The following is a 23,253-nucleotide window of genomic DNA, read 5'->3' on the forward strand; positions in this document are numbered from 1 at the left end:
AAACTAGTGAAACGAGAACGGCAGAACGGCGGAAGGTAGACAAGATGTGCGCTATTTTGCAACCCGTAAGAATCCAAATTCTACAAACAATGGGCACGCGATTCGTCGAAAAGCTGTAGCTTGGCATCCTCCGGAGGAATTGGTGAAAATTAGGTTCGAAAAACAAACCCTGACCGGCATTAGAGAAAACAAACCCGAAAGCATGAAGGGGTAACGAACAGGTAGACCGAGGCGAGGAGACCCCAAGGGCGGACAATTTCGCCCCTTTTCGCCCCGGTGGGAAGTTGAAGCGAAAAACGAACAAGCATGCATATTTTCTACTTAACCTTATACCTACGAACACAACGCGCGTAATGTGACTGTGCAGAAAGTTACCCTTTGCAAGGACGAAGCAATCACATATGCACACGCAACACAGACACACATGCACACGCAACACATACACACATACATTCACCCTAGATATCTATCTCTCGTAGCGGTTTCGGGGAGGACAAAGGGCTCCCAGCCAGCCAACTAACCAATGTAATTTTAAGAGGACATGAGACTGTGATAGTGAGTTGGAGCGGAAGTACGCGAGTCCTACGGTCACGGGACACGATAACAAAAACAAAACACAAAGCCGTGTGGAAATCGTGCAATCGTGTGCAATCGGTGATGCTGCTGTGAGTAGAGGTTACCAGTTCCTCGAACATCGCTTAGCATTAGGTGGATTTGCACCTCGTGCACCCATTTGGTCAGCTGTTAGCATAGCATTGATCGGTAGCATAGCCGTCGATCGCGTCTTTTGTTGCATCCCTGTGCGTCCTGCGCCGCACTCGATCCGCGGTGGTTTTAACGATTCTCTTTGCGTGTACCTATGTTTTCACTCACCCCGTTCGGGGACGTTACCTTTCGCACGTACCGCGTTTCCGGGCCTGTTGCATGTTTAGGATGTAAATGTAACGTAAGCGGGTTTCCCGCCATCCTTTTAGTTACCGCGCAATCTCTTAACCGGTACGACCTGTGGCCAACGGAAACGAACGACGTCGTGGAGCATGCGCTTAAACTCGAAAGCACTATAGCGTCAAAACCTTATGCTAAGCAGAAGCAAAAAAAAAACAAAACGCCGTGAAACCAAGACGAATAGTAAGCAATAACTAACGCAACTCAAATGCCTCGAAACTATTTTGAACGTGTGTGTGTGTGTGCGTGTTTGTTTGTGTATGTTTTCGCCGCAGCGATCGCGTACGATCGTCAACCATAGGGTGTAGCTTCTCGATCACACCTCCCATAGGGTGTGGTTGTGCCAAAACCCCACGCCAGCAGCGAACAACTGTGATGCAAGCTGACACTCAACTCACCCGCTTCGACCGTGCCCTTACTGACGCGGAGTTCTTCCAGCGGCTGGTAACCTTAGCCCTAGCCACGTGCCAGCTTCCGCCAGCCGCAGATGGCCATTAGAATGTGGAATCTGTTTTTGTACCTGTTACAGAAATATGCAAAAAAGTTTTCATATTCTTGCGGCCATCTGCGACGAAACGCTTCAGCATTTTGTTCATAGGAGTTTTTTTTTTTTTTTTTCATTTGTTTTTATTTCGTTTTTGCTGTGCGGTTTGTTTCCGTGTTTTATCATTCACCATACGTTCCGCAATCACACCAGCTAACGCAAAGCAACAAACACAGCTGGTAGTCGTTGTGGCCACCGGCCCTTTATTCCGATTGCAGCTTTTGATTGTGGCGTTTCCATATCCGTTTCGTGCCTTTCACAAACTCTCCTTGGATGCATTTTATATCAACAACAAAGAAAATAACACACACACGTACACACACATACGCATCGACACACACACATCTAACGTGCTAACTGATCTTGTTCGACGTGCTTAACTGGAGCCCAATCAGCTCGGGGACTAGCGATCGGAAAATGGAGTAGAACCAAATTAACCGGAACAGGAATGCAGCGACAGATAAGTGGGAGAAGGGGTAGGAGGGGCGGGGAGGGGGGATTTTGCGCACAAAACTCGACGACACGTGCAAGCGGGCATGTGCAGGGGCTCGTGGGAAAATATGCTAAGCAAATTTTAGTGTATTCGAACGGTGGTTCTAAAACGAAGCCGAAGGACCAGCTTCTAATCGCTTGCCAAACGCGTTTGAAGTTCTTTCAACATCTGCGAATACAAAATCGCTAGTTAATCGTACGATAGGTAGTAACCAACCCGACACAACACACTCAGAACACATTGGCATAGCATCTAACCTTGCAGCAAACGCGCGATCACCGATCGAGTTCGGGAAAATGCCGACTGTACAGTTTACCAGATTGGCCACGTTGAACCGCGCCGTTTGTTGCTTCTTTTGATTTACTTTAAGTGTTTCCATTGTTTCCTGTATGGTTGTATGGTTTTGGAGTCGGAAGAACTAAAAAAAAAAAAAACAAGCAGCATTGTGGCGATAACCGATTGATCGGTTTAACTAACAAAATTAATTAGAATAGCTTCCCGGGGAGGGATGAACACTCGAACTAGTCGATCAATCGCAACACTCAATGGTACGAGTTGATGAGAGGAAAAAGCAAGAAACGAACCCCTAAAAGTGATAAAAGGGGTAAACGGTTAAATTTAGTGCATTTCTCACCAAGCGGTCTGGGTCTGAACACCACGTGGAGGAGCTACACGAAGTACGAAATTGCATTGCACCTAGTAAACCAACACACCAGACGTGTGGGAAGCATTAGTGAATGAACTAGATAAGCTAGCGATATAAAAAAAAACATTCTTACTGTGATTACTCTCGAATAACGAATCGAAGGGATATCTTATAAAACAAACAAACAAGAAAATACAGATAAATATATAAAGGTATGTAACCGCGGGCGAGGCGAACGCAGAAGAAGATAAAGAAACACTAAGCGCAACATTTGTACAGCCATGAGGTGCGTTTTCGCAAATGGATTGTGAATATTATTAATGCTCTCTCCATCTCTCTCGATCGAATTAATGACAAACCAATAGCGTAGTGAACCGTAGCATATAGCATGAACCGTTCAATTCACGTACGATTATTACTTCATAATTTTCGCAATACTAACGATTTGCACCGCCATGAACGGCGGTGCATGCGTGCATTGTACAGTGCAAGTGCAGTGTAAATAGTTTTAATAGCAACTCTCCCACAATTCGCGCCCAACACACAGCAAACCACACACACACACACTTAGCAAATTCGATAGTAGCCTAGGAATCTCCATTCTCTCCCACTTAAAGACCAAACGATTGATCTAGTGAAGGAAAAGTTAATCGAAAGCAAAGCAAAATATTGAAGAAGAGAAGCGAACGTGTTATTAAACGATCGATTTGACGCAAACTAAGCCACTAAACACGTGAACGTTTGCACAAACCATAGGCGAAGAAAGTTAGAATACTATTTAGATACAAAACACTCTTGCATAACTGCTGATAATGACGCTGAAGGGTCCAAACCTGTTTGCCTCTACCAACAAAAAAAAAATCATAAAAAATGAAAGTAAAAACTAATTTAAAAAACACACACTCACAGAGACACATAATAAGCATTGAAGGGGGCATATTGAACAAAAGTTTGAAAACCATGCAAAAAAAATCGTCTACCAGTAATAATCGAGGGAGGTGACTTTTTATCGAGCCGATATCCCTAATACCCTTTTTGCCACTGGAAGCGTGTGTAATCAATAAAACATAAAACAAGATTGCGTTACTTGAAAACAATCGTGAGCATAGAACGAGAAACGGCGAGAGAACCGAGAGTGCAGACAGAGCGGAACGATCGATCCTGATCGATCCCGATTGATCCACGGATGCCCAGCCAATTTCATTCGTCATGAAGAAGAAAAAAGGTCCCCCAAAACGTTCGCGAACCCACTCCCCAGGATAAGGCAGCCGCGTGCGACGGTTGGGCTTTCCACCATCGTTTGTACATAAAGCGTTTTTAAAAGGAACTAATCAAAAGAAACACAAAATTAGTACACATCGCAGAGTTGGGGCGAACATTTGTTCGCGGCGAGGTGTCATTACATTAATTTCTTAGTAAAACATCATCTTTGAATCAATATCGATATCGCACCATAGAGAGCTAGTTTTCTAATTCTCGATAAAATATGAATTCCTTAAATAATATATATGAATACACAAAACACACCCACCCTAACACACACACACACATGCGTATATATCCTCCCTCCCAAAGGGAGATCAACTTGTTTTGTCCTTCACGCTGCGTGTATGGATTTCCGCGAGTCTGTGCGCGGCAGCGTTTAAATGAAACACTAACCCGTACCAATCCTGAAACTATCATGGCTTTAAGCACAAGGACCATCTTTCTACCCGTTAAGATAAAGCTCCACGCAAACGATGCAAGCTTAAGTTCTGCAGACCAAACCAGTCTTTTCCGAAAGCTACCAGAGACTCTAAAACCACATAGAATCTACATATCCTGTAACGAAATGTTAAACGTTTTTCAGCAGAAAAGAACAAAAAAGCAATTGTAGCACGTACAACAACCATCTTTCAATCAATTTGTGGCAGTATACCGTTTGAGCAGCAGTTACACCCGTTAATAACAGTAGGATCAAACCACAAAAAAAACCGCACCGGTTTCTCTTCTTTTATCGAGAAGGACGAATGAAAGCGAACCAAACGTAGGATAGAATGCAAGCTTCCTTTCTCGTGCAGCAATGCATCAACAGAACTGTTGCACGCTAACCGAACCGTTAGCGTTTATGAAACGATGTTTAACCTCACATTAACAACAAGAAAATCCCGTCTACTAACATGCGTTTATGAAGGTGATTAATTTTTTAAAAAAAGGCTTACCAAAAGGCAATTAACACTATCCAAATCATTTTCTCTTCACGATCGTACACGGTCCAAACGTGTGCAAGGGAGAACGAAAACAAAAAGAAATTTTTATCGATCAGTTAAAACCTAAAACAAGATGTAGATTGATGCGTACTTTATAAATATTGTTAAAACTTTGAAAAAATTTAACTAACATGTTGAAAACAAATCAGAAACGAAATTTGAATAAAAATGGGGATGGGATGAAAGAAAATACTAATGGGAGGACACAAAACTACACACACTCAACTATCCCACAAACACGCCTCCACAATTAAAGAACGAATCGGTCTATTCGTTTAGCGGTATTGATGTAGGAAATGTAGGTTACTTTAACGCGAACATTATCGAACACACAAAAACGAGGGAAAATGAGAGAGGGAAAACGAAGCAAAAGCTAGAATGGCTTAATTTTTCCGCAGCGCGCAGTACGCGACTCGCAAAGCACACTGAACCAATCTCTTATCTCCAACACACACCAGACACACATGCATACACTCACGAGGACACTCTTATACTACCAACCAACGACACTGATACCGTAGGGGCCTATCTATCGAAACGAACGAAGAGCAAGAGCGGAAGTCTACTACTATACTGGGAAAGCTTTAGAAACGAAACAAAACGAAGCAACAACAAAAAATATGCGTTTACGAAAACGTGAATAATTCAAAGTGATATGGTGCGTAGCTGATGAAGGTGGCTAGAAGTATCGCGTCGGAACGGTGGCGAGATAACATGCAATGGCTGTTGTTATCCTGATGATCCGCGTTGTTCCCGTTTACCGTTTTTAGCCAGCTCAGCTCCACTAGCTCCCGTAGTTTCCACTTGGAATAGAGAACGCTTTCGTTTTCAAATCTATGAAGCCTTTTCTTTGTTTCGTAGCAAATGTACATAGAGTACTAGTTTTTCGTGCCACATTTGTCCTCGCCTTAACGATCCTGTTTGAAAAACGATCCTTTCTTTCTCCACTCTGTGGTTCCTAACTAGGTTTAGCGCAGCAGGCGTAGGTTAGCAATGTAACCGATGAGTCTTGCCGCAAGCGGCTGTATCCTTGGTAACCGCATGTAGTAAGGACGCTAACAGAAAAACACGCACGCTTTCCTGCTCGTGTTTCCTTCGCACTTTGCTCGCTCTCTCGCATTGTTTCGTTCTCCCTCGAAGCGTACAATCATCACTCGTTTAAGCTACCATTTTAGCTTTAATAGTAGGCAAATTAGCACCGTAAGATATATGATACTGAGAAACAACCCTTCAATACCTAGTTAAGCAAAAAAAACACACACACACGTACACAAACACACCCAACAGTCCCACAAAAGACAGCGAGGCGATCGGGGGCAATAACTGCAAGGATATGCTCCAACTGTGGCAGAATCCTTGAGACAAAGGAGCAGAACACACACACAAACCCACTAACGATAAATAAAAGAAAAGTACTATACTGAAAAGGTAAACTACTCTAAACAACACGTAGAGGTAAATGCAGCAAAGTTCGCAGAAAGCAAAACGCTAAGTCAGATCTATTTATTGAATTCGTTTACTTTTTTTCTATAACTGGTAGTTTGTAGTTTCGTATTACCGATTGTACATACAATAACGGATATATATATACATACATAACTAACGTAACAAAGCAAAACCAGCAAGGACGCCGAGGAACGAGTGCAGTAGACGGGTGCGATGGTAGGAGAGCGAAATGGAGTTTTAAATGCAAACTGCAGTTTCTGAATGAGGGGCAGACGATCGACTTACACACGGGTTTCTACAGCTAAGCAGAAATTTAGACCGCCGCGATTCACATTGCGAGTCGCGTTAGTCGCTTTCGAGCAAAATAAAGTGAATGCAAAACACGAAAAGTAATAATGTCATGTGGGCTACAAGTTTTTAACTATATCCTCCTTAAATAAAACGAAACCAATATCTCAAAAAAGTAACACAAAAAACGATATTGTTGACTCGGTGTTTATTTCATTTTATTTGATGCACTTTCCGAACGAAACACGTAAGTATTACATGCATTTGTTTACAGAAAGAATGGTAATTTCGTGTTGATCACTTGTTGGAATATCCTCCCGGAAAGAAATAATGCAGGGTAGCAAACGGAAACGAATTTGCAACAAATACAAATAAAATAATGAATAATTTAATGAACAAAATTGATGGTGTTACTATTATTCTTGAGAAAGACCTGTATTGTGTAAATCAATTCATTAAACAACCTTTTCATGCGGTATGCAGTTTTTAATGCACTTTGATGCATTTTCCGAACAAAACACGTAAGTATACACTTATTTTTATCATAATTTAATATAATTTAATGAACAAAATTGATGGTGTTTATATTATTCTTGAGAAAGACCTGTATTGTGTAAATCAATTCATTAAACACCCTTTTCCGGAGCCAATCTCAAAACAAAATATCACAAATAAAATTCATGCGGTATGCAGTTTTTAATGCATTTTGATGCTTTTTCCGAACAAAACACGTAAGAATGCACTTATTTTTATCAAAAAATAATAGCCAAATACTTAATTTATACTTTAAAACACCTACCCTGAAAGAAACAATAGAAATTACCCCAGGAAACCCGTGAATCCAAAACATGCGTGTGACGTCACACACTCGCACTCGCGGGCCCGTCCAAAACAGCAAAAATTGAAAATTTCGATTCTTCGCGACAGCAAAGATTTCTTCGCATTTCTACTAGGAGCGCAGGAAATCTAGCAGGCTGCGCATCCCGTTACTAGCGCGCTCTCATTCACACCGGTTCACACCGGGCGTCGCGTGGGATTAACGCTCGTCTTTGTTCGGCTCGCCGCCGTTCGGCCGAGGCAGATGACCTCACCGCGCGTCGATGCGCGAGGGAGATGTCCGGCGCTCGTTCTCTCTCGCACCCGATCGCACGTGGTCCGGGCATAGGCGAACAGGCAACCTCTTTGGGTCATGCTCTCCTGGTCGAAATATCAGCTTGCAAAATGCGATTTTGAAACGGCGGCTCGTGAGCTCGAAATGCAGGGGCGCTCGCATACAATTTCGCGTCGATATTTTTTTGTGTGATTATGGAACTTTATGCATTATTTCGGTAATTGTACGTATTTTAATGAAACCTCACGCAAGTTTTTAATCAATTTAATGAAGTTACAATTAAAATAAGAGCTTATATCCGTTTATTACGAATAAATTGTGATCAACGCCAAAGCTAGTGACGAATTGCAATTAAATGTAAATTTCTATCAAAAGTTTGTCTTAATATATTCATGAGTCTTTATTTTCAGCTTTTGTTATACGCCAAAGAAACATATTTTCCTTCGCAAAGGAAAAGATTACTTGATATATTATAATATAGGAAAAAAATCAAATCTAACTATATAGCTCCACCGGGCAATAACGCAACACGTTGGTACTAGGCCTCGCTAGTTAGTATAAAAATGTGTTCATTTACATTTTCTCGTTCACCGTTCGTGTGAGCCCCCGTGAACATGACCTTACTTAAGCGTTATGCCCTATAAAAACTTACTATAATCTAATCGGAAACCAACCCACGCCTGGACCTCGTTATAGTCATCTAACGAATCGCCCTCCACCGGTAAACGATCGCTGCCAGAGATGTTCGCCGGTTGCTCCTCGCTCGCTGGTAAGTTATCGAAGAGTTTCCTCTTCGTTTGGCTCTTGCCCGGCCGCTCCATCATAGCCCCGGTCACTAGAGCCAACGGCACCAGCCCCGGCACACACTGGAGGTCCTGTTTGCTCTTGTTCGGCTTCTTCTTCACCGCGGACGATCCATCCCCGACACCGAGGGAAAAGTCCAAGTAGCTCTCATTCGTAACGCTGGCCGCTCGCTGCGATCGGTTGGAATCCTCCCGAGCCGGCTGCTGCAGCTGCTGCGCGGCATAGTTGGGACTGCTTTTGTAAAACTGCTGGGTCAATATCACCGGCTGCTGGTTAGCGTTTGGTGTTGCGGTGTTGTTTTTCCCACGAGTACCTCCCGACTGCTGCTGCTGCTGCTGTTGCGGCTCGAGTTCTCCCATCGATTTGTGCCGCTGCCTTTGCTTCTGCGCCTGTTGTTGATGTACATTATTGTTGGCGTTCTTGCTGCCACTGCCTCCGGCTGCAACGAGATTGTTTTCGAAAAAGATCTTCTGCTTTCCAGCCGACTCGCGGCCAAACACAGGAGAATTGCTTGCTTGCACATTTGTCGCGCCCTTGCCCTTGTTGGTTGGCTTTCCTTTCTGGTACGTCTCGAGCCATTTCTTCAGGCGCTTCACGAACGGCAGTATCATAAAAAACGAATTTCCGGTCAGGTTTTGGTTGTCTTTCACGACACTGTCGTGCTTGGACACCGGGAGCGAATCAACAGGGAACCACTCGCAGCATTTGATTTCGTTACGCGTTTTCGGCTCGAATACCGTCGTCAACGGTACACCCGAGACCAGGTACAGCCGCGTGAACTGATAGTTTATGACCAGCTCGATGTACTCCGTCGGAACGATAAGCTTGCCGATGTCGTAGCCCGTCTCCTCGTACACCTCGCGGATGGCGCACTTCATCGGTTCTTCATTTTCGTTGATTTTGCCCTTCGGGAAGCCCCAGGACGATTTCGCCCAGAACGACTGCACCAGCAGCACATGCTTTAGGTCCTCTGACAGCAGAATTGCCCCACACGTCGGTACGGTCACCTTATACTGCTTCCAGTTCTCCAGCACATTGTCTACATGTGGCCAGTGCGGTTGTAGGAACGGGACATGCTAAAAAAAAACAACAGGAAAATGCTCACACAACACTCCTTGCCCCGTCACAGTCGGAAGCTCACCTTGAACATCTGCTGCGCGAATTGCTTGATGCCGCACTTTTGCTTGTGCTCGGAACAATAGAAATCCAGGTAGAACCAATGCGCTAGCTCCATTTGGAAGCAGATACGGATCAGATTCTCTCGCTCCTGCACCGGCACGTTGATGATGAAGCGACTCGCGAGGTCATCCAGTATGTCGCACGAAATCGTGAACGTGCCATTTTGTTTTCCCTTCTGGCCCGACGAAGCGGCAGCCTGAATCGAACTTACCGGGCTGTTCGTAGCCATTTAGCTGCGTTCCCAATGCACACCGCGAGACGCAATAGTCGAAGGTTCGCACGGTACTACGGTGAGAATTGTCTTTCAGCTGTCGCCTGCGGTTGACGTCTTGTTTGTGTTTACAACCAACTGACAGCATGCATTGACAGTTTCAGGAACGAGGCTGTGTGCTGTCAATCGTGTTATACGTGCGTATAATCCAGTTCTAATTTTCTTCCAGCAGGCAGTGGCTTTTTATTTACATATTTGGTGAAAACAGGTCCCCCTCGATTCTGTACGGTAACTGGCACGGATCGAACGCACGGCTACCAGATCGTGGTGCAAAATGCCATTCCCAGCCCTGTGTCGCCGCCAGTAGCAGCACCAGGGACGTGTGCGCGTTGTGTGCTGAGAATCTTTTCGCGACCAAAACACGAGCGAAAAAGTGCTTGCGTGCGTATTGCTTGCCACTCCACCGTGGCGTGAAAACCAATCACCTAAGACCGTGCGCGTCCGATCGATTTCCGTCACCCTTTTCCACTGCGGAACTCCGTGTTGCGCCGTGTTGCGTTGGCCCTTGGCGAAACTTTTCACCCTTTCACGTTCCCCCTTTCCTTTGTGTGGGTGCATGTTGCTCTCCCGACCGCAACCTACTTCTTCGGTGGTGTCATCGAATCCAGCTCGCTCTCGTGCGTAAATAATAACACAACAGCACCGACGCAGAGTGTGTCGATATGGCAGATAAAAGGTTAGCAACAGCGCCACAGCCAATTGCGCGTTGTGTGTTTACAATCGCACCGAACGTAGGGCTACCGTTCGGGTGGCTGGGTTGGGGGCCCTTTTTTTTACTAATTCCAGCGATGTCCGCTTCTTTCACAGCCCCAGCAAAGAGACCGCCGATGCGGATCCACCGACCAGCCCGGTTCAAGCGAAGGCTCCAGCAAGCCCCACGGGCAGCACTGCATCGGCTAGCTCGTCCAGCTGGTGGGGCTCTTTCATAGACACAGCCCGCACAAAGGTAAGTCCCGGGGTGTGAAAGAATGCATGAATGTGTATCAATCCGGGTCTGTGCCAGTTGTTATGCAGCTGGCGAGTGGGAAAAGAAACGATTAAAAGTTGTGCATTAGTGTATTTTTCTTTTCATTTGCGATTACGATCAGACAGGAAAAAAAATATCATTTCTTGTCGAATAATCGGGGTACCAAAAGGAATGATTCAGGTTTTCCTTATCTTGACATCTCGAGAATCCTCATAGGCTTCCGAATCGTACTGGTTTTGAAGAATGTTGGCTGAGATAGGCAATAATTTACTATAATTTCTATTCCACTGGTAAAAGGAACATTAACATTTTTTGTTTTGAAAAAAAAAATACTTGTGTATTAACATCTGCTCTGAAATATCGTTACAGTCCGCATCGGTCCTGGAGGCGGTCAAAAATGACCTCACAGAGCTGTCGACCGTGGTCAAGTCGGAGGCATCGAGCGCTACGGAGGCCCTCGGTCGAACGCTCAACCTGGGCGAACCGGACTCGACCGTCGGTGCGATGAAGAAAAGCTTCAGCAGCTTCCTTGGTCAGGTCACAGAGGCGCTCGTGCCGTCCCTTGAGGAAGACGAAGAAACAGAAGCGGTGCTGATCACGGCCGATGGTACGATCACGCTAACCGGATTCTACAAGCACCTGGCGGAGCTGCAGGCAAAAGATGACACCTACCTGGACGAGCCGGCGGACGAGCTGCGCGAGAAATACAAACGCTGGATGGAGGTTGTCGAACAGGAACAGTTCACCGAACCACGGCTCGCGAAGCACCTGAACAGCAGTACGATCCTGAACGAGAAGTATGTCACCCTGGTGCCTGGTAAAGTTGCTCACATGAATTTCTGGAAGAGGTATGCTTTTGACTGTTCTATCATGAAGAACCCAACCAATTCTAACGCCACGTTATTGCGTTAGGTATCTCTTCAAGAAAGCCTTGCTCGAGGATGCAATCGCGAATGCGGAGCTTGCTGAACGTAAGGCGAAAGCTGCAGTCGCGTCTACGGAAACGTGCGCCCCAAACAAAACCATCGTACAAACGGATCAGCCGAGACGAACCATCGAAGAAGGTAAATTGTTGAACTGCTTGTGGTAAATGCGACGCTCCTAATTGCATTCTTTGATCATCTTCAATGCTGCATCTATTACGATAGCAACCGAACCGGAAGAGACACTCACTGACGATCTGGCGTGGGCCGAAGTGCCTGAATTCGACGCAACGAACATCGAGCTGTCCGAGGAGGAGCAAGCCCGCCTGTTGGAAGAGTACGAGCAGGAGATCCGGGAGCGCGAAAAATCGCTTACGACCAGCGTCAGCGGTGGTAAGCTTGACGTCGTCGATGAATCGCTGCTGATTCAGTCCGACATCGAAAGCACCCCGCAGAAAACACCGAAAGCGAAGGCGGTCTCGGTAGTAGAATCGAGCGCTAAGCCGACCCCAACAGCGGCGGCGCCAAGTGGCAAAAAGGACCCGAAGTCAACGAATAACCAAAAAACCGGCACCCAACAGCAAAACAAATCCGGTGGATCCCAGCCACAGCAGCAACAGGGCAACAAGTCATCGAATGTGGGTGGTAAAAATGTAAATAGCAAAGGCCAGCAGCAGGCAAACGCGGGCAAGAAGGGTGCTGCCGGTTCGCAGCAACAGCAGGCAGGTGGCAAGAAAAAGGATCAGCTCAAGATGGACAAGAACCACTTTACGAAGGAAGCCGAAGCTTCTTCATCGAATTCAGACGAAAGCTGGGAGAAAGAGTTCGAGCTGGAATGAGGCGAAGCGATCGATCTGCGCCGCGAGCTTGCTGAGTGCGCCGATTGGTCATAATTTCGTCGTTTTTTCCTAATTTCCGGTTATTTTCTTACCTATGCCAATCTCCTCCCGACGGTGGACAAGCGAATGGATGAAATGATTTTACGCAGCAAAAAAAAACACAGCCAGAGAAAAGAAGGGATTTATGCAATGGTTCACGCGTTCCATTTAAATATGCTTCAACCGTTACGTTCCTTCACCTACCCGCTTCGTGTGCGGATGTGGGCGGAACGGCCGGGATGAGCAGGAAGAAGCCCCAGTTCACGGGCAAACAGAAACGTGCAACGTTTGTGTAATCTTCTGATTTATTTTACTACGTTATAATGTTAGACTATTAGTTAAGCAGTAAGGCAGGCGTACACAATGGGTGTATTGGTCTTGGGAGAGATACTAGCGGGTTTCGGACCCCCTGTGGTTATCGCGAATGAATTGCTTTATGTTGCATATGCAAATGCACTTCTAGCCGAATATTTGCGTACTTGTGTATTTTCGGATCTGTTTTCTGCAAAAAAAACCTCCATCTCGTTAGAGTTAGTGTTCGTTTCGGGAGCGGATTAATAGCATTTCGGAAGCAGCCCTTTGCTCCTGGGTCGCAGAAAAATGCTCCAGATGCTCCCGTACGCGGGTAGAACGCATCGGAAACGAAACCACACAACGCTAGCACCTTAGTTAGGCGATCGTTCAGTTCTGTTTTTGTGTTTAGCTCGGTAAGCCCAGGACATTCGTTTAAACGTGATCGTGACCGCGAAATGAGCGCAGTTAGGGCGGGCAGGATGCGCGTGTTTTCCCGATCGTTTGTATCACAGTAAATGATAAATAAAGTGAATCGTATTTTATTACCAACTGTCGGGTTGGGTTCCAGAATCTCGTCTGGGCCGGGGTAGCTTTGACGATGGTCGCGAATTCGAGGGTGAGCGGTCCTCCTCGGAAGAGGAAGTAGTCGTTGTTCTTGGCGTTGTTGAAGCAGTCGAAGTTGTGGTGGACGTAGTCGTTGTTCTTGGCGTTGTTGAAGAAGTCGTTGAAGCAGTCGAAGTTGTTGTGCTTGGCGTTGTTGAAGAAGTCGTTGGTGCGGCTAAAGTTGTGGAGGAAGTAGTCGTTGTACTTGGTGTTGTTGAAGGCGTAGTTGGGACAGCAGAAGTAGTAGTTGAAGGAGTCATCGTAGACGTCGTAGTTGAAGCAGTCGTTTGAGGTAATCCCGTTGTTGTGGACGGAGCAACTGTCGTAGTCGTCGTGGTAGTAGTTGTCGAGGACATTCGGTTGCGATTTTTATCCTTATTCTTCCTGCGACGAGGTGGCGGTGGTGGTGGCCGCTTCATTTCACCGCTCTCCTCCGACGAGTGGCCTTTCCTGCGTTTTCCTCCCGGACCTTTCCGACGCATTCCTCGCTCCCGGCTGCTCGCCTGCTGCATCTCCTGGGAATCGGCTTCCTCCGAGGAATGGTGCTTGCGTGGCGCCGGAACTCCATCCACGCAGGATATGTACCCGAGCACGCAAACCGCAACAAACGTCACGAGAATCACGCGATTCATTTCTGCGAGAAGATTGGAATGTTTTGGAAGACTCGAACCGTATCGAAACACGCGCGTATACTGAACGTCGCCCCCGGTGAATGGGAACCGATTTATATACGAGGCTGGTCCATGCTGGTTTTGTTTACTAATTAGAGTGTCTCGTTGAACTCTTCTTATTACAGCATAAGCACAAACAAGCTGAAACCGACTGGTCAAACCGGTTGCTTCCGATGTAGCGACAGAACGCTGTGTGTGGATTTGAAATCCCATCGCCCTAACCTTCGGTTGGCGCAGACGGCCTCGATGGCACATTTTTTTACGCTCAACCGCAACCAGAAAAACAATCCACTACAGTTTGAAGATGCGCCACGATGGGCATATATTTGAATTGAATCCGATGTGGAAGAGCTCGAAGCAGCTGGATTCTGAATTGAGATAGCAGTATTACGAGTGTTCTTTGGGGGTTTTACGTAATGTTTTCCCTTTTGTTTGTACACCTTATTATGTGGCATGTTTTCTTGTTCGGTGTGGGGATTTTTTTCTTTGGCATAACAATGTGGAATCAGTTGAGGAATTTTCAAACCCATCGCGATACGTGAGCACTGCAGCGCCATCTGGTAGAATCGTCTGTGAACTACCCATTGCTGGAGTATCCTCGTGCGGTGAAACAGGACACTCCAATGTTTACCTGTCATGTACGGCCCACCGCCCTAGCAGCGGTTCCTGTTGGCCGAGTCCTTGCTGCGTTTTGCTCACGCGCGCTCGCCATCTCTCGCGGGTTACGTACGCATTCTCTCGCCATCTCACGCGCTCCACTGGGAAGACAACGTGCGACACAGGCACCGTACGGAACAGGAAAGTGGAGCACGAAACTGTCGTCACTTTCCACCAAAATGGCACACTGATCGGTTGAGGGCTAGTGAGAGTAGAGCGCGCCCCGTGAAGCCACCCGAAATCGCCACACACAAAAAAAAAAACCCCCAGTGAAGCCCGTCCCGGGGACAGACCCGTTTTGCACGGAAAAGTGCCGTTTTTCCACCAGTGTCAGTCGTTCCTGTTGTGGGAAGAACGAAGTAAAGTTAGCAGCACCCAGAAGCCAGCCATCTCGTTGGGATTTTACGAGCAAAGAATGGTGAGTTCGCCCCCGAAAGGCCCCGAACGAAACGGGTTGGGATATCGTCCTGTCTGACACCTTGCGGTCGTGTTACGTATTACGGAGTGTGAAAATTCTATCTAGTCTTTTTAATTAAACTGATCTAGAACCCACTCGATTTGGGACTTTTTTCCCGTAGTTTTTTTTTGGAAACACATTTCCATGTAAAATTTTCACACCACATGATGATACTCCTTCGTCCTTTTCCCACCCAAGCGCAAGTCGGGCCCCCTTTTTTTCTCGCCTTTTCTCACGCACCCCGCCTGAGGCGAGACCAGTGAGCTGGGTGGTGGGAGCGGTATAAAAAATCAATACCCAGCCTCCTGGCGTTAGTTCTCGCTCGCGAGATCGTCGTCGTCCTGTGTAACCTCTCCGCCGTGGCACGAGGCCCATACAATAAGCGCCAAGATGAACGCCTTTGTGAATGAAAGCCGTGATTTAACTTCCATTTTCCATTCCGTTTCTTTTCATAATTTTTCCCCTCCCACGCCACAGGTTTGATAATGGACGACAATTGCCAGTGAATGTGAGCCAAGCGTAAGTCTGTCGGATATCGTGCAAAATCACTAAAAAGTCTTCCAAACACCGGTCTTCCAGTCCGTGTGTTACCCCCTCGAGTGTGTGTGTGTGTGTGTGCGCACAGACAACGATTTGGCCACAGTTTTGCCCGCAGATTCCGAAACGGCAGCTTGTTGTTCATTGTTAAACCATTCAGCTTGCACGTTGCCAGCCTAACACAGCAAGATGGCGTTCCTGAACAATCTCCGCTCGGTGCCGCTGCCTCCGGTGAAAAACATGCTAAATGTGGCGCTGCAAACCGCGCGCCAAACGATCCCGAACAAGCAGAAACAAAATGGCTACGAGGAGGCAGCCGGCAACAGCTTCGAGGGTGCTGCTGGCGCTAGTGGCGTACGATCGCCACCGCAGGTCCCCCCAAGACCACAGAACGTGCATTTCGCCGACACGGACGGTAAGGACACTAACAGCTAAGAGAGCTAGTCCAAAAGCAGGGATCTAGCCTTTCAGGATAATCCCCTTAATGATCGTTTTGTTTTCAAACTCCCTAGCGGCGGGTGACACTGGTGGAACGACGGAAATGAATCCGCTGAATCCGTTCACGAATCCGAAGGCGTACTATCAGGAGGACGGAATGGAGCAGCCTGGTAGCAACCAGTACCAGGAGACGGGTTTCAATCAGGGTGATTTCGAAAATGGCTACCAAGCGGGCGGCTACCCACCGAGGTAAGTGTGGCAGATCGACGATCGTGATCACTCACAGACTCAATATCTCCTACCTCCTCACAGACAGGGCAGTGTGCAGTCGTTTGGATCTGATAGCACGTTTGCTGGCGGTTGCGAAGGAGAGGCTCCTGGGGGCGCCAAAATTAACGAGTACCAAGCGGCGTGGAATGTGACCAACGCCATTCAGGTATGGTGGTACTGGCTGTACTGATTTAAGATGCGTCCGTAAATTTTTAGTTCACATCCAACACATCCAACTGCTTCTGTTGCTATGCGTAATTGTCTACAATTTTCCTTTTACTTTTACAACCACATTGTGTGTTAATTCTTCTCTCATCGTGTATGAAAAGCTCATGATATTGTTTAGCATCACTCATTCATTCGCTGTCAGTCATAATCCTGCCCTATTTCTAGATGACCACTAGTTTCAGCTATCCTAGATGGCGGTATGTATGTTATTGCATGGTCTACTTTGATCGAATGAAGCTGACGTGTCGTACGGGTGTGCTTGATCCTTAGGTCTCTTATACCCTTTCAATGCATCCTCGCTGGTGTCTCGATCTTTGTGAAATCTCTAACCCTTAAGTACACCACCCTGATGTCTTAGAGCTGTGCCACATTTCCGCCATGGAATCGACCCTCAAAAAACCCCTTAAAATGTATCGAAGGAATCTTCATAGCGTTGTGTACTAACATCAAAAGGGTGTTACTCATTCCAGGGCATGTTCATCGTATCACTCCCATTCGCGGTACTTCGCGGTGGCTACTGGGCGATCATAGCGATGGTCGGGATCGCTCACATCTGCTGCTACACCGGCAAGATCCTCGTCCAGTGCCTGTACGAGCCGGATCCACAAACGGGCGAACCGGTACGGGTGCGGGACAGCTACGTTTCCATCGCGAAGGTGTGCTTCGGCAAGAAGATCGGTGCCCGGGTCGTCAGCATAGCGCAGATCATCGAGCTACTGATGACGTGCATCCTTTACGTCGTCGTATGCGGTGACTTGATGGCGGGTTCCTTCCCGGACGGAGCACTCGACACGCGCTCGTGGATGATGCTGTGCGGTATCTTTCTGCTGCCACTCGCGTTCCTGAAATCGCTGCACCACGTGTCGCTGCTGTCGTTCTGGTGCACCATGGCCCATCTGCTGATCAACGCCATCATCGTCGGGTACTGCCTGCTGGAGATCGGCGACTGGGGCTGGAGTAAGGTCAAGTGGCGAATGGATTTTGAAAACTTTCCAATCTCGCTTGGTGTTATTGTCTTCTCCTACACGTCGCAAATCTTCCTGCCCACGCTCGAGGGCAACATGGAGGATCGGTCCAAGTTCAACTGGATGCTCGACTGGTCGCATATAGCGGCGGCCGCCTTCAAGGCGCTGTTCGGGTACATCTGCTTCCTGACGTTCCAGAACGATACGCAGCAGGTCATCACGAACAATCTGCACTCGCCCGGGTTCAAGGGTCTGGTGAACTTTTGCCTCGTGATCAAGGCGGTCCTCAGCTATCCGCTGCCGTTTTTCGCCGCCTGCGAGCTGCTCGAGCGGGCGTTTTTCCGTGGCCGGCCGAAAACGATTTTCCCCGTCGTGTGGGAGCTCGATGGTGAGCTGAAGGTTTGGGGTTTGGCGTGGCGCTTGGCCGTCATCCTCGGCACGATCATGATGGCCATTTTCATTCCGCACTTTTCCATCCTGATGGGCTTCATCGGCAGCTTCACGGGCACGATGCTGAGCTTCATCTGGCCGTGCTACTTCCACCTGAAGCTGAAGGGTCACCTGCTGGACCAGAAGCAGCGTGGGTACAACTACTTCATCATATTTCTCGGTGTGCTGTTCTGCGTTGTCGGCATCTATGACTCGGGTACGGCTCTGATCCACGCGTTCGAGATTGGCCTCCCATTCTAAGTGCCCACGGGCTCGGTCCATGCCATGACATGTTTGTACAGAGCGCACACAATCTCATTCCGATATTTTCTTCGAAGCTCATCTGCGTTTTTGAATCACAGGAGAAAGGGGCAAAATCTCGTTGTTACACTGTTTTCTCTTTCGCATTGTTTTTTCCTCCCCCCCCCCCGGCGGAAAGTGCATCGCAAGTGTGGCGTTGCTTCCGGTCGTTGTGGTTTAAGTAAGCGTAAAATTACGCGCTAACGAGGCTTGAGACGAAGGGCGATGGGCGAATGCAATGAACATAAGATCGCAAAATTAACTGCAACATTATTGGACTTACATAGGCCGCACGTGAACTTGCACCGATTCTTCCAAGAAAACCAACTGCAAGGAATTGAAAGGACATGCAAAAAATGCAATCGAAAGCATGGCGGAAATGGTGGACACGGGAAATGAGTAAGCGAAGCGAGAAAATCAATGTCTTCCAGAATGTGAACCCAGGTGGGGTTGAAATCGAGGCACATGAAAAAAAACCGGTAATTGTTAGTGGTCTTTAAATTTAGCAAACAAATATACATATTATCAAAGATCCACCGGCAGGAGTAGCGAGGGCGTGCGTGAAGCATGCAAAAATGCATCTTCTAATGCAAAACCAGTCAAAGTCTTCCAAACGCAACATATGCACATATACATATATACAAAGAAACCGTGAAAAAAATCACGCAATTGCAACACAAATATTATATAGGAAAGGAGCAAACGAAAAAAAAAACACTGACACAAAACCAAATCACAACATATTTAAGCTAGTGAGCTAGTAATCATGCAGTATCGGTTAGGGATATAAATGATTGCGCATAACAAAACATTACTAAGTTAAACTAGAGTAAAACCAATGACGGATGACAATACCGGTGGTAGATAATGGAAATCAGTTACATAGCTCAAATAAGTTCAAGAACATTAGAGTAGGAAACGTACGCGTAAGGGGCATTATTAATGGCGTGCTGTTTGAAGGGCGAGTCGAAATGGGCTACCGCTGCAGCTGCAGCTGCAACAGGCGGGCACGCAAACGCATCCGGCAATGAACACTTCAATCGAATCAATTATATAGTGCTATCGACAATAAGCCAGGAACGTATTGGCAGACGGTGTATTTACTTCTACCAGTTTTCACGCACTGGCCAAAGTGCTATCCAAATTTACATTGAACACAGTTTGCGGGTTAAACGTTCTTAGTGGGGAGGCGATTTCGTGAAGCAAAACAAAAAAAAAACAAACAAACAAAATCAACAATATACGAAACGGCAAACCGCGCGTTATTTTGGCTGATATCATAACACTATTATACAATGCGTCTAGTAAACGGCCAACAAAGCACGATATACTCCTATACAAGCTAGCGAAAGCTATACCAACGTCTTCCAAACAGAAATATTAGCAAGTGAAGTAATTTTAATGTACTCTAACTACTATTTACGATTGTGTCCTGCAAAAGTCTTCCAAACGGTTAGCTCGAACACATGTTGCTACCAGCATTGTTTTTTTATTATTTCAACACGATTTTTTGTCATTCGCAATGTACGCGCAGAGTGTTAAATTTTATTAGTAGGTTCCCACCCCAGGATATCGTTACGAGGTACAATAAGCGTTATGATGTGCGTAGTATGGTGAGGTGATTTTACTCCACTGGTAGTTATCGTCCTGCAAGCACCAAATGCGGACGCAATGGAGGCGCGAGTTGAGTTGTTTTACGGCTTTGTTCCATGTATTGAATGTTCCACTATACAATAATCTCTATTGCACTTATTGCAATTCATGTATTTAAGAGCAACATTATAGGTGTCCGAATAAATAACAGTTATTTAACTTTAAATTCAAACACCACGTGGTGGTTTATTTTCGTGCTTTGATTTTTGTTTGGCTGAACGTACTGTTTGTTGTGTGAGCTATTCTGAATTAACATTTTATTTATGCTACTTTAAACTACATAATCAACAACATATTTAGCGTAAAACATATAGTTTTCGTGTCCCCCGTACGACATGGTGTTGCATAGTGCGCTTTTATTCAGCAGCACCTACAAGTGCTGAGCTAGGCGCTATAAACCTAGCGCATAACTGTTTACCAAATTGCTGTCAAAATCAGATTGATTTTCGAAGTGGTTGCTCGCAGTAGAAGGTAAAAAGTAAATTATATGCACAAAGTACTACCAGCAACGTTGTGTAAATATAGTGAAAGCAAACGCGAGGCTTCTTTGGTGTCGCGGAGCACGCGGATACGTAAGGACAGTCCCAGCACGCTGACTATCCGAGCCGTTCCGTGGGTTATCTTTTCGCACGAGCCGAAGAAAAAGAAGAAACCGCTGTGTTTTGTTTGCGGGGCGCGTAAAAGTCAGCAAAATTTGTGTGCGCCGTGCGTCTGGGCAGGTGAGCACTGTTTTCTCGGCAGCAGACAGCGCGCCCAATTCCCGTGCTCTGTTCGGTGCACAAAGACGTGCAAAGGCACGGTTCCTTTTAGTGGCGCTTTGGATCATCGTCGTCGGTTGCTCCGCGTGCGGGTTCAGTTACGATAGGTGTGTAAGGTGTGTAGCCAGTGGGAAAATATCGGGTGAGAGAAAAAGAGGAAACGAGAACGAGCGTGCGTGTGCACGCGTTAGCTCATGCGTGCGAGAGCGAGAGAGAAAAAGGGAAAAGTGTTCGTAGCAGGCGGTGTGGTGCAACAAGAAGATAAAAAAGTCCGTTTCTCCAAATCCCAGTGTCTCTTGATGTGGTGCTCGGTGTTTACCTAAGTGGAGTGTATTATTGCATTAGTGGGTTCCAGTTTGAGCTTCCATTTGAGGCTGCATTGCTAACGGGTCGCGGAGGTGTGCTGAAATCGTCCAGTAATTTACACCTCAAACAATTTATCATCAATCTTTTATCACGCGGACCACGCGCGATTTGGAGTTAAGCTGCCTTGAGCCCCGACATAGCGTAAGGTGGGTTGGCCTCGTTTTCTTGTCCCCGACGATGATTAACCAATTGCAGATTGAATTGAATGAAATTGTTGTTTATTCTAGTAACGTCCGGGAATTGCATGAACCGCAAGGACATGCTGTGCCAGCAGATATGCAGGAAACAATGAAAATTGCGCATAATTTCCTCGCCGCCTAAATTTGCCACAAATCGATGGAACAGGACGTGGCTGCGGATGGATATCATTGTTCCCTTGTTTAATGCGAGTACGGTGGGCTGGTTGAAAGACGGATGTGGGTTTCGTGTGAGCGTGACAAGGAAGGCAAGCCTCGGTGGTCGAGAAAGGACGAAGATAGTGGGACAGCATCCACCCCGAAAATTTTCGCAGGATAACAACGCGCAGATCTGCTTTTTTCGTCTGACAACTACGGCACGCTCCCTTTCCCGGCGAACGAAAAGGGCCGCAGGATGACAGTTGCGATTTGCGAGAGCTAACAGGATAAAAAGGACACTGCCAAGAGCGGAGAAGATCTGGAATTGGAGCTAGAGAGAACCGGACGCTGGCGGATGTATTCAGGATTCCTTCCCACGGAAGAGTCTGTCACAAGAAAGTCTCGTTCTCTCTCGCTACGCTATGAATGCAAAGGCATAATGTGTTTTTACTACGGCCCGCCGAATGCAGGATAATTGGTTCCAGCATGTTCTACAATATGAAACACCTTCGTCGGCGGATTGGCCGTGAAAATTTTGCCCCCTCCTGAGAGAACGTAGCTGCGTGGAAAGGAGAAAAAATCACTCCCGGGACAGTCTGTGGATACGAGCTTTGTTCTTTTTAGCATGGACAAATGCCACGTACAGTTTACTTTCTCTTGCGTGGAAAGAATTTGCTGACCAGGTTGCTATCGTACTTGAATGTTTTTTTTTGTCTTACTGTAGGTGTAATCTGAGCCGGTGGTATTCCGCGTCAATGTCGTGTGTACTTAAGTTACAATTATGCCTGTCAGCATTTTTTTGATACGACTACACATCTAGGGCAACAGACCAAAAGTTGCATAGTTTTTGTTTTGTAGTCGTAAAACCAGACGAAAAGCACATGTGAGATGGAACAGCGCGTTACTGCGTCGAATGTAACCACAATGTTGCACAATGTATTGATAAAATGCATAATATTTTAATCCGTCCAAATAAGAATATCTTTTCTTAGATAGTGGATTATATGAGTCATTGATTTCGTTGGTTTGAATAATCTTATGTTCAAGAGTTGTATTAATTTTATGCCAATTGATTGAACGCAGATGCTGGTCTTTTTTTTAGCACGTTTTGACATGTATATCTTAGAAAACCTTTTAAATCACAGGCTATTGCTATGCAAATAATCAGTGGTAACGTAGCCGTTTAGTATCTATTACGCCCACGCATTTCGACCGCTTTTGATTTTGCGGCTCGTTAATTTATTCGCATATATAACCCGTTCAGTCGCCTTGGGTGACTTCTTGTTAATTGCTGCTGGCGAAGAAGGTGTAATTTAATGATAAGATAATCACGGAAAGCTATAAAATTGCTTTGGTTTGTTGGAGGCGTGAGAAAAAATCAACTTGGAATATTATTTACTGAGTTAATTTCAAGCCATATCACTGTTTAAATCCGCACGGTGTCTTGTAGAAGGTAGGAAGATTGATATTCAAGTTATAGATAAACGGTAGATCAGTCATGGATTAATATATAGTAAAAATTGAGACTTTCTAAATTATTGACACATA

At 46.3% G+C, this 23,253-nt stretch overlaps 3 protein-coding genes across 3 annotated transcripts; 2 read left to right on the plus strand and 1 right to left on the minus strand.

Moving 5' to 3' along the window:
- Window positions 1-8,360: 8,360 nt before the first annotated feature.
- Window positions 8,361-9,934, minus strand: LOC128727340 (m7GpppN-mRNA hydrolase). The gene is made up of 2 exons (XM_053821245.1): window positions 9,668-9,934; window positions 8,361-9,602 (listed from the first exon to the last, which is right to left on the minus strand). Exons 1-2 carry the CDS (start codon window positions 9,932-9,934, stop codon window positions 8,361-8,363), a joined length of 1,509 nt encoding a protein of 502 aa, XP_053677220.1.
- Window positions 9,935-10,638: 704 nt separating this feature from the next.
- On the plus strand, window positions 10,639-13,588 carry LOC128730627 (BSD domain-containing protein 1-like). Its single transcript, XM_053823704.1, has 5 exons — window positions 10,639-10,652; window positions 10,784-10,922; window positions 11,313-11,791; window positions 11,856-12,007; window positions 12,092-13,588. Exons 1-5 carry the CDS (start codon window positions 10,639-10,641, stop codon window positions 12,703-12,705), a joined length of 1,398 nt encoding a protein of 465 aa, XP_053679679.1. The 3' UTR covers window positions 12,706-13,588.
- A 2,564-nt stretch (window positions 13,589-16,152) lies between these two features.
- Window positions 16,153-18,554, plus strand: LOC128720450 (vesicular inhibitory amino acid transporter). The gene is made up of 4 exons (XM_053814120.1): window positions 16,153-16,378; window positions 16,476-16,650; window positions 16,714-16,837; window positions 17,370-18,554. Exons 1-4 carry the CDS (start codon window positions 16,153-16,155, stop codon window positions 18,552-18,554), a joined length of 1,710 nt encoding a protein of 569 aa, XP_053670095.1.
- Window positions 18,555-23,253: the final 4,699 nt, after the last annotated feature.

Source organism: Anopheles nili, chromosome 2, assembly GCF_943737925.1.
Source record: "Anopheles nili chromosome 2, idAnoNiliSN_F5_01, whole genome shotgun sequence".
In the NCBI taxonomy this organism is placed as follows: Eukaryota; Metazoa; Arthropoda; class Insecta; order Diptera; family Culicidae; genus Anopheles; species Anopheles nili.

Coding starts and splice junctions, on each gene's coding strand:
- LOC128727340 (XM_053821245.1), bottom strand. CDS start 9,934: ATGGCTACGAACAGCCCGGTAAGTTCGATTCAGGCTGCCGCTTCGTCG. Junction 9,603..9,667: donor TCGCGCAGCAGATGTTCAAG/GTGAGCTTCCGA, acceptor GTTTTTTTTTAG/CATGTCCCGTTCCTACAACC.
- LOC128730627 (XM_053823704.1), top strand. Junction 11,792..11,855: donor CACATGAATTTCTGGAAGAG/GTATGCTTTTGA, acceptor TTATTGCGTTAG/GTATCTCTTCAAGAAAGCCT. Junction 12,008..12,091: donor GAGACGAACCATCGAAGAAG/GTAAATTGTTGA, acceptor CTATTACGATAG/CAACCGAACCGGAAGAGACA.
- LOC128720450 (XM_053814120.1), top strand. CDS start 16,153: ATGGCGTTCCTGAACAATCTCCGCTCGGTGCCGCTGCCTCCGGTGAAA. Junction 16,379..16,475: donor GCATTTCGCCGACACGGACG/GTAAGGACACTA, acceptor CAAACTCCCTAG/CGGCGGGTGACACTGGTGGA. Junction 16,838..17,369: donor ATGTGACCAACGCCATTCAG/GTATGGTGGTAC, acceptor TACTCATTCCAG/GGCATGTTCATCGTATCACT.